Below are 11,969 nucleotides of genomic sequence, written 5' to 3'. Positions count from 1 at the left end.
TATGTGCAGTATGTGTTTGTGCAGGGTATGTGGTAGGTTGGGGAACTCACTAAGCTTCATGCTTATGGTTTTCAATTTTGGTTTCAGGTACTTCCGGTAGCGGAGGGAAGAGCTCGGGGTGATCGCATGGCACACACCGTTGATTAGTCAGCCTGGGATGTTTTACTCTGATAATGAAAATATGTTTTCGAAATGATACTCTGAATTCATGTTATGAATTATGATATGTTTTATAAATATGGCTTTGGTAATGATTTAAAGAAAAAATTTTAGTACGGTTTTTTGGGATCTTACAAATAGTTTGACACATCTCAACCTCTCTGAGTGTTGGTTCACTGATTGTTTTTATGGAAATATTATTTCTTCCTAAATTGATCTCTCTTGATCTCTCTTGGAATGGTGGATTGCAGATTCAACCTAATGTTTTCAAGAATCTACTGTCAGATTTTACTCATTTGAGAGAGCTCTTAATGGACAGTGTTGATATAGGTTGGGTTTTACCCACTTATCTTAATATCTCATCTTCTCTATAATCACTTGATCTTGGCAGCACTGGTTTGCAAAGGAAGTTACATGATAACATCTTTAATCTTCAATATTTAGAAAAGCTTCACTTGTCAGGGAACATTGAAATCACTAGTCCTTTGCCCAAAGTTAACACGAGTTATAACACCCCTCTCAAGTCGCTTGATCTCTCCATCACCAACTTATCAGGAGAGATACCCGAATCACTTGGAAATCTCAAGTCCTTGAACTACTTGGATCTTTACTCTTGTAGTTTGTCTCAAGATTTTATTAAGAATGAGAAGCCACAAATACATTATACAAATTGGCACAACTAAATCTTAGAGTTCTCATTGAATCACCCCGCACAACACTAGCAAACTAGTCCTAACTCAATCATATCAAATTTTAAAATGAACTATATTTTTTGAATTAGACTATTTTGGCAACTCTCTATAATATAAGTAAAATCTCTAAACGTAGCATTTTTCAATAAAAACTTTTTATTCTTGAAATCCTTTTTCGACCCTTTACCCCCACACTTATTTCAAACAATTCCCTCATTATATACATAAAACAAATAAAACACATAAAAACAATAACAGGGAGAAAAAGAAACAGACTCCCTTGGGGTAGTAGTGATGAGATTGAAATCGATTGTAGTGGGAGAAATGTTGATGTCTCGATATGTAAGTTGGAACTAGACTTCTACTGCTTCTAAATGCGCCAGAAAAATAAATCAAGAACATCGTCTTCTTCAAGGCATTGCGAAAATTTGTATAATAATGCAATGTACACTGACCACGACGAGGGAAAGTGTCGACCACGTTATGACATCGAGTTTGAGAAGCTTCTGAATCTCTATCAATGCAGTCGCTACGACATGAAAAGTAATGTCCACGAAGTGGGAATGAAAAGTCACGCTTCTAGATCGCGATGAACTAAAATGGGACATCATGGCAATAGAGCCTCCATGACGTGGAAATCAAGCAGAACTGGGAAATCTTCTAAAACTTGAGCATATGTGTATGATAATCCCATGTAAAAACTTCCTAAGGCTCATAATAAGCTCTATGAATCCATCATATAGTGTAAAATCTCTTACAAACTCGACGCGCACACCGTGATTTTCAAAAGTCGTGGCTCTCAATTATAGTCTTTGAAATTATCTCACAGCTTTTTCTCTTGAATATTAAACCTACTTTCTGCACAACCAAGTCATGATTCCCTTCCTAGACTCATAGCACAACTTTTCCTTGGGTGTGTCGCACTTCTCAAGATAGAAGTTTTTTTCTTATTAAACACTTAATCCCTTCAGACCAAGGCTTATACTTTCAGATCTAAATCTCATAATAGACTTAATGGATAAAGTTTCCAACTTTATCCATATCTATAACCCAATCAAATACTAACTCATCAATTTCCCAAAAATGGCTTTACATGGAAAAAAATGCAAACATGCACTCAAATGACTCTAAATAAGCCCATAAATCACCCATAGTCAAACATATGGTTTTCGAGTTCTCCAAAATCCAAGAACTTTAAGAAAAGGGTCCAAAGGAGACCAAAAAGTCATCCCAAGTGTAGATCTATGCATGAATCTGAATAAAATAGGGAATTTTATGATTTACAAATTTGAAGGGACTAGAAGGTGGAATCTTCAACTAAAAATGGCTTCTCCAAGCACCAGAAGCTTTCTTCTTCACCAAGAATCTCTCAAACACACCAAAATCTCTCAAGGGGGCACAAGGGGCTAGGCTTATGAACTGGAGGTGGAGGGTGGTGAATACAACAAACCCTAAATGTTATTGCATTTATATAGGGCCCAAGGCCAAAGATATAAGGTTTTCAACAAAAATCGGCGTCGCTTCGCGACCAAGCTCTAGGTTGTGTCGCTACTTATTGGCATGGCTTGTGTCGTGATTTTCCAAAACCCCGAAATCTAAAACATAATACAAATCAACTTGATAGTCACACTTACTTGGAAAGTTGGTGTTACACACACTACTATGTTGATTTTAGTCTATTCAGTCACACAGTCACATCGACGTGAAAAGTGCTTGTAACCAACTCCTGTAAACACGATGTTTTGGTCATTTACACTAGACATTTCACTTTTAGGAAAATTTTCTAGAACACTTTTGAGGAGAATTCATCTATTTTCATTCAAGAACATTCATATCTTTTCTTTCTATTGTAAGTTTGATTTAACGTTTGTTTCTTAGATTACTCGAAGATTTAGTCATTATGGGCGGCTAAATCTCACTAATTCCAACATTATGGATTATCTTTTGAACTATGATTTAAAAATTTAGGTGAAATAATTATGTTAGATCTTCTTGAATGTTTTGTTTGCATCTTTTCTTGTACTCAATTCCAGATTTTATTTGGAAACATGTTGAATTGTTAACTAAATTGACCACTTTGTTAATTCTAATAATGTTCTTGGGAAGAATTAAGGATGTTGTTTTTCTCTATGAATTCAATTTCACTACAAATTCATACAACCGCCATGAATATTTATTATAATTGGCATTTTCATCATCATCATAGCAACATGTATGCTAAGATCAGAAAGGATATAACTTATTGTCTTACATTAGGTTTAATTAATAAAATACATTTGGTTAAATACATATATGGAATGTTGTTAGAACGGCTAAACATAGGCCAATGCAATTATATCTTAATAAGATCATTGCATCATAATTTTTAGTTATTATAACTCGAATCATATCAAAAGGGCAACTCTGATTTTGGAATCCTTTTTATTATTTATATTTAGTTTTAACCTATTTCATGCTCTTAGTTGTAATTTTTAAAATCAAACCCTACCTCGTTTTTAATTTAATTGTGTAACAATTGTACTTGTACTTAAATATTTTTGGTATAACTCGTTAATTTGTATCGTTGAGGACATGAGCCCTTCTTCCATTTATATGAATCTGTTTTCATGTTTAAGTAGATTCATTATAATAATATATACATAAATATATAGCTATCGTATATGAAAAAAAAAAACTATTATGCATCTAGTAAATGCAGGAAAATAATAAATTATATGCAAATTGAATGAGATAATGACATAAAAGTCCTTAAACTTTACAGAAATATGCTGATTTACCTTTTTATGGATTTTAGGTTCACTAAAACTAGATGCATGCAAAAAAAATAAAATAACATTTTTAGAGATTTACCTGGTAAAACCCGAACATATCTACCAAACTTAAGGGTTTTAATGAACCAGAAAACCAAACTTCAGGGCTTTTATGAACCAGAAAAAAAATGATAAAACCGAACATTTATGCTAAACGTAAGGGCTTTAATGAACCAAAAATACACAAAAGAGTAAGATTGAAAAAACAAAATCAAACATTCGGTTTTAATGAACCTAGAATGCACAAAATGATAAATCCGTAAATTTCTGCCTACTTAAAGGTTTTTATATCATTATCCCAATGCATACACTAGTATAAAATTCATAATATATGTCAAAGTTATTTCTCAGACAAAAACATAGACAAAATATAGCCGTTCTAAAAATAATAAAAAAATAAACTACTTGGATGTGTGATTATCGTCGCCCCCTCGTTAGTGCCCCCTTATCATTTTGGGTCGAGGAGGATCGAATCACTTCTGCAAGTCTTGCTCTAGCTGCTTGGTTACTAAAAATAGCATCAACAGAATCTACAAAATCAATATATGTAGATTAATAAGGTTAGGGACAGTTGAGTAACTTTATATTTACCCTCAAGAATCTGTATTAGACAAGAAAACAATAACATTTTTTGGAAAGCATTATTATTGGGCCACAAATTCTTAAATAGATTGAAGCTCCATTGAAAGATATGTCAAATAGAAGTTGAAACTTTTACACTTTTAGACAAGAAAACTAAATATAAAGACCTACCAAATGCCAATTTACCAAAATATCTTTAACCTATCATCTCTCACCCTTTTATCAGCTACATATTTTGCTGGGAAGTTTCCTCTCTTCAGTCCTTAGATTTTGTCCCCATTTTGAATCCAAAACATGCGTAATGCATCAAAGACCTTTTAGCTCTCAAATTCAATTAAAATCAAACAAAATTGGGACTGATCAAGTAAACCATTAAAACCTCCCAAAAGATGAAATCAAAGAACATGTTACGAGAATAAAGAACCAAATAAGGTGATCAAGGTGTGCAACTTTCATAGAGCTGACAGCTAGTTGTCGATGTTGGTTTAGGTTTTCATTCACAAAAAGACTTGCTGTTCGTTCATCCAGCATTAAATGTAAGTGTGCAAGTTGGTTCACTTGAAAAGTCTGTATAAACGTTTGAAAAAGTTTTACACATAAGACCCGATCAATATAACAAAATGAAAAAATCTTAATCTTAAATTGCCTCATATCGAATCTGAAAGTTTTTTTCTTTCCAAAGTTGTGAGACTTTATCATAAATATAAAGAGAAACCTTGGTTTATTCCAAGCAAATTACTTGGCAAACTCTTCATGAATGTCTTTGGATGGATATCGTAATTGTTCGGCTGAAATGATTTAAAATCTCAATCAACTTATTTTTGAAAAAGCTTCATTGAATTATTAGATTAAACGCTCACATAATCGAAAATCACTATGCAAGTCTTTGGCTTCTATGAGGGGCGGAACCAACATGTTGGTAGGGGTAGCACGTGCTACCCCTCATTTTCTACTTACATGTATCAAAATTTTAAAATTTTAAGAGATATATATATATATATATATATATATATATATATATATATATATATATATATATATATATATTGGACGTTGGACAGTGGAATTTTAGGCCTGACAATCGTGTCGTGTTCGGGTTAGCGTGTCGCGGGTTGGCGGGTCAAAATATGCCAACCCAAACACGACCCATTTAAATATACAGGTCACGAGTTGGCAGGTCACGAGTTGGTGGATTTGGAACATAAACCTATATATGACCCGCCAACCCATTTATTTATACGGATTCATAGGTTGGCGGGTTCATGGGTCGGATTTGGGTTCGTGGGTCTGAATTTTAGGCATTTAAGTCTTAAACATCCAAATGAAAAGTAAAAACATTCATAGAAACATTTTACAGACTTAGCCTTATAGGTTACGACTTACGACCTTAGACCATCCACGAGTCAAAATGTCAAAACAGTCAAATGGTCTATGAATCAATGATATATATTATATAATACTTATTAAATATTAATACTTGAAACGTAAATACATTTAAAAGTAAAATAATTTTTTTTATTAAGAATATAAACGGTTTGGCGGGTCAACCCGTTAATTTTTTTAGAAACTCATATATGACCCATTTAATAAACGGGTTGGCGGGTTGAAAAACTCAACTCAAACCCATTTATTTTGTGTCGTGTCGCGTGTCGTGTCGAGAATTGTCAGCCCTATGGAATTTATTATGATTCAATATTCTAAACTAAAAGTCCAATTAAAATGAAACAAATGGCCCAGCAAATGAAAGTGGAGTGTGTCAAAAAGTCAAGAACATAGCAATTTCAGCATAAAAGGAAAAAAATACTTGAGTTTTCTATTTTTCTTTCTTTGCCTTTAAGGGTGGAGGGAGTCCTACCCTCCCAACCCACTCAACCTACCGTATCAACGTCACATCAACATTTCTCTCTCATCTTTCTTCCATCTTTCTCAACCCACAACACAAAAATCTTATATTTCCCAACCCACTCAACCCACTTAATTTTTTATTTTAAAATAAACACAAACTAATAAAAATTATACAAAACTAATTTACAAAATATTAAAAATATACAAACTAATTTAGAAAATAATTAAAAAACATATAAAATTGTTTTGATAAAAGTTTTGATGCATAATGCACAAATGATTATTGCTTGAATTGTAATATATATCTACTTTCGATATATATGTATACAAATTTATGTAAAACGTCACGTTTGCATATATGCATGCTATGCTTTTTTTTTTCTTTGAAAATTAAATAAAAATTAAATGAAAAAGGAGATGCATGACCCCACAAAGCAAATTGATAAAGTTTCTTGCGGTTTCTAAAAGCCGCTCAAACTAATTTTTACAAACCCACTTAAACCACTTGCTTGGAAGGAATGGTAACCCGACGATACCACCCAAAAAATTTGCAACCCGCCTTTCCATTCCGTTCACCCTAAGACAACTTGCGACAACACAATGGTTTGCAACCCGCCTTTCCATTCCGTTCACCCTAAGACAACTTGCGACAACACAATGGCAGCTTGGCATGGCTTGATGAATTTAGATTTAAATCTTAAATTATGAATTTTAAATATTTAATTATGTTTGCATAGGCCTTTTTATTTTAGAAAATATCACAAAAATGAAAAATTAATGTTTTTGAAAATTAAAAAAAAAATATTTGTTGAATGCTTTTCAACAGGGATAATCAAGTCCGAAACTGATTTTATCGAGATTTTTTTTGTATTAGCAGGGATGTAATAATGTGTTTGTTGTATTAGCAGTCGAATCTTGTGAAATCGTAATTTAAAAAAATATATATATCTTATTATTTTTTATCGAGATTTTTTTTTGCTAACCCTAGCAAAAGTTTCTGGTTCCGCCGCTGTTCTGATGTATTATTACCGTACAAAACTTAAATTCCAATCAACTTAGTTTTGAAAAAGCTTCATTGAAAGATTTTTGTTATTTGTTACTATCAATTAGGTGTTGAATAATTTGCATAATTAGACAACTAAATTAAAAACGAGGGCCTACCAAGGAAAAGTCTTGTATTAATAACCCAACTCTTACGTTCAAAAATAAATGGAAGTTTGTGAGTTGGTTACTTGGTTTGTTTGAAAAGTTTATATAAAAATCTCACCTAATTATAGAGACACACAACTAGTAATTAAGGCACTAGACACACATCTATAGATTTTATTTATCTTTAAGTCAATGAAGTTACAGACTTTGGACAATTAGTGAGATCTCTTAAAATTGAGGACCTACTATAGTACTATACTAGTTGAAAGACTTACGCAACCCATGTTTTACATAGAAAGAAAAAAAAATAGACCACACAATGGTGTCTGAAAGCCACTACAAGTATATTCTTGTAATAATAACACGAGTATATATAATGGAGCATGTTCAAATGTTTATAGCAAATTAGACACAATGACTAATTCAAATGTGCTTATCTTCCTTTCCCTTTTCTTTTTCTTCACTTGTTTTGCTTCTTCCTCTTCTTACAATGCCACTCACAAATGCTCTCCTCAACAAGCCCTTGATTTACTTCTCTTTAAACAAAAGATGTCCTCCATCAACAACTCGAACGAATACCTTGATTCTAAGTGTGGTTGGCTAGGTTCTCGTTATCATCCAATAATGATGAACTGGAACAAGAACACAGACTGTTGCAAGTGGGATGGTGTCACTTGTAACCACTACACAGGTGACATTATCGGTATTGACCTGAGTTGTGGCATGCTACAAGGTACCATCCACCCAAACACCACCCTCTTTCACCTCCCTCGTCTCCAAACACTCAACCTTGCTTACAATGATTTTACTGCTTCCCAAATTCCACATGAATTTGGGAGGTCTTCTAATAGTCTCACACATCTCGACCTCTCTGAGTGTTGGTTCACTGGTGAAGTTTCCGTGGAAATATTTTTTCTTCCTAAATTGATCTTTCTTGATCTCTCTTCGAATGACGGATTGCAGATTCAACCTAATGTATTCAATAATCTACTGCAAAATTTTACTCATTTGAGAGAGCTCTCAATGGTCGGTGTTGATATAGGTTGGGTTTTACCCACTTATCTTAATATTTCGTCTTCTCTACAATCACTTGATCTTAGTAGCACCGGTTTGCAAGGGAAGTTACCTAATAACATCTTCAATCTTCAATATTTAGAAAACCTTCACTTGTCGGATAACATTGAAATCACTGGTCCCTTTCCCAAAGTTAACACGAGCTATAACATCCCTCTCAAGTCGCTAGATCTCTCCATCGCCAACTTATCAGGGGAGATACCCGAATCACTTGGCCATCTCAAGTCCTTGAATTACTTGGCTCTCTCTTCTTGTAGTTTGGTGGGGTCCCTTCCCAAAACCCTAGTTAACCTTATGCACCTTACTACTCTTGATTTATCATTTAACAAGCTCAATGGAACGTTGCCTTCTTTGTTGTTTACACTTCCCTTGCTTGAAAATGTTTTTCTTTATGATAACATGTTTAGTGGAGGGTTACCATTGGAGTTGTTCAGCTGTCGATCACTAAAGATATTATCCCTATGGGGCAATAAATTTGATGGCAATATCAATAAAGGCTCCAATCCACTATCATCTATCCAACTCGCCAACCTCACTTACCTTGACCTCTCAAATAACAATTTCACAGGCTTATGGGATCTGAACATATTGTTATCAGGGCTACCAAACCTTGAAACTCTCTCCCTCTCTTACAGTGGCTTAATTGTTACGAACAACAATAGTTTCAGCCATGTCAACCCTGAGTTAAGATACTTATATTTGGCATCTTGCAATCTTACTGTGTTTCCGGAGTCTTTACGAGCCATGAAAAATCTCCAAAGATTAGATCTATCTTATAACAACATACAGGGACGCATTCCTGATTGGGCACAGGAGATCGGAGGAAATCGGTTGTTATTTTTGGATCTGTCAAATAACTTCATAACAGGCTTGCCAAAATTTCGATGGGATGGATTGAACTTTCTTTATCTGGAATCCAACCAGATTCAAGGGCCATTTCCTCCATCAATTTGCAACATGAGAAATCTAGAGGTGTTGGATATATCCAATAATAGCTTTAGTGGAGTGATTCCACAATGTTTGGGAAATATTAGCGTCTCTATTCAGAATTTGAATGTCAAGTCAAACCAGATTCAAGGACCATTCCCTTTGTCAATTTGCAACATGAGCCTTCTAAGTTCATTGGAATTGTCCAATAATAGTTTCGATGGAGTACTTCCTGAATGCTTGGGAAACATCAGCTCCTCTATATCTATGGTAGATATAGGGAACAATAATTTTCACGGCATCATTCCAAATGTGTACGAGGAGTGTGGACAATTACAGGGGCTTATTTTGAATGGAAACCGATTACAAGGAGAAATCCCAAGTTCATTGGCCAAATGTCAATCCTTGATGGCATTAGATCTTGGAAACAACCAATTAAATGGTACATTTCCAAGATGGTTAGGCAATCTTCCAGAGCTGCAAGTTCTTGTCCTCAAATCAAACAGATTGCATGGTCCCATTGAAACTCCCTCCACAGTTAAAAATGCATTTCCAAGCATGAAAGTCCTTGTTTTATCTCATAATTATTTTGTAGGCCTTCTCCCACGAAAGTATTTGCAAAATTTCATTGCCATGAAGAACACGGAAAAAGATAGCACAAAACCAAAATATTTGAACATGGGGGGGAAGTATTACTCCGTCACTACTACGGTGAAAGGCGGGGATCTTGACTTTCCAAAAATTTCGGTTGACTACATAATTGTCGATTTTTCAAACAACATATTTGAAGGGGCGATTCCTGGTGTCATCGGTTCTCTTACTTCACTCATAGTGCTTGACCTATCCAACAACATGCTCACTGGCCCAATTCCATCTGATTTAGGGAATCTATCGCAGATTGAATCGTTAGATCTATCTTCAAACCAATTAACGGGAGAGATCCCCGGACGCGTTGCAGACTTGACGTTTCTTGAATTCTTAAACCTCTCGCAAAACCATCTTGTGGGACGAATTCCATTAGGAAGTCAATTCAATACATTTGAAGCATCATCATTCGGAGGGAATTTAGAACTCTGTGGTCTTCCATTACCCAAAAAGTGTGAGCATCCACAGGAAACAGAAACACAACTTGAGGTTGATGGAGATGGAGAGAGCGGATTTACATGGAGAGTGGTGATGATGGGGTATGGATGTGGGACCTTACTTGGATTAGTGATGGGGTATGTCATGTTGTCGACAGGAAGACCAATGTGGTTCAACGCAATTGCAGATGTAGGAGAGCGCATGATCCGAACAAGGCGAAGATATGTATATATTGGAAAATGAGTTCAGCTTCTAAATGGTATGTGCTTCACATGCCTTTTATTTCTCTAAAATGTGTAGAATTATTATGATTTCTTTATTTAACTTTTTGTAACTTGTAGAGAACTTATTGGTGCACTCGGAACTTCTGGATTATGCAGCTGTTGATTTGTAGTGTCTGAAACTAGTCTGAATCATATTGTGCATCGATTCTGTTTTGAAATAGGCAGAAATTGTTGTTATGATGTATTTCTTATTCATGTTTAGTCTATTAAACATTAGTAAGTATTGTAAGTATGCTTTTATGTCATTGCACATAATAAATTACATCCATATCGTGTATGAAACGCATGTTGGAGGATTACAACACAAAATCGACTTAACTGACATAAAAAGTTTAATCAATGCTTTATAAACCATCCGAATTTGAAAATTATAAACAAGAGGAGTTATGTACGTAATTTGTTAAGAGTTAGTTAGATATCCGTCAAAGTTGTTATGAGATTAGTTGGCATTATGTATCTTCTTCTCTAAAATCACTCGACCTTAGGGATACCAGTTTACAAGGGAATTTACGTGATAACATGTTCAATCTTAGATATTTGGAAAGTTGACTAGTCAAACAATGATTACCTTATTCATCTATTGCCCAAAATTAACAAGAGTATTATCATCTCTCTGAAGTGGTTGGATCTATCATCCACTAATTTAACAGGAGAAACATTCAGCTCAATTGGCCATCTTACATCCTTGAACTCTTTGTATCTCTCTTCATGTGGTTCCTTTGGGTCCTTCCCCAAATCCTTAAATAACAATTGAAGGCTTTCAACACACGAAAACGATGTAAAGCAAGAAAGAATCATTATCGAGATCCACTAGTCTTGAACACCCTATCTCAGGAGATTATAAACTCAGAACGTGTAATTGTCGAAAACCAAATCACCATTCGTGCTCAATTATAAAACCCCATTTAACTTTCCCGTACTTGGATTTCTTCCCAATTTACAAAACACAAGCCAAGAAGCATCTTCTCTCCTCACCCAAATCCAATTACAAAGGTTATATATATATATATATATATATATATATATATATATATATATATATATATATATATATATATATATATATATATATATATATATATATATATATATATATATATAAGCCCTATAAAGTTTCATCTTTTGATTTAAATGGTCCTTCTTTTTTTTTTTTTTTTTTTTGCATTTAAGGGGTATAAACTCAAGTTTTACCGGATAAAAAGATCCCTTTACCTGTTTTAACAGGTTTCAAACCCAAACCATTGTCCACGTAATGTAATGTGTTGACTCTAAGTCAACTGGTAGTACACGTCACCGAGTTGGGTTAACTCGCTTGCTTGGGCACTAAGGGTCACTGTGGACCCAAGATATATAAAAGGGATGGT

At 34.3% G+C, this 11,969-nt stretch overlaps 1 protein-coding gene across 1 annotated transcript; it reads left to right on the top strand.

Annotated features, from left to right (window-relative positions):
* Positions 1-7,636: 7,636 nt before the first annotated feature.
* LOC145097829 (receptor-like protein Cf-9 homolog) lies at positions 7,637-10,899 on the top strand. The gene is made up of 2 exons (XM_079035480.1): positions 7,637-10,580; positions 10,663-10,899. Exon 1 carries the CDS (start codon positions 7,652-7,654, stop codon positions 10,562-10,564), a length of 2,913 nt encoding a protein of 970 aa, XP_078891606.1. The 5' UTR covers positions 7,637-7,651; the 3' UTR covers positions 10,565-10,580; positions 10,663-10,899.
* Positions 10,900-11,969: the final 1,070 nt, after the last annotated feature.

This window comes from Lactuca serriola, chromosome 4 (genome assembly GCF_051521515.1).
Source record: "Lactuca serriola cultivar US96UC23 chromosome 4, Lser_US96UC23_V15, whole genome shotgun sequence".
NCBI lineage: Eukaryota > Viridiplantae > Streptophyta > Magnoliopsida > Asterales > Asteraceae > Lactuca > Lactuca serriola.
Note: the sequence above shows the minus strand (reverse complement) of the source record. Positions and strands in the feature narration are given on the sequence as shown.

Bases quoted from the DNA above. Each gene is read 5' to 3' on its own strand.
- LOC145097829 (XM_079035480.1), top strand. From the start codon at position 7,652: ATGACTAATTCAAATGTGCTTATCTTCCTTTCCCTTTTCTTTTTCTTC.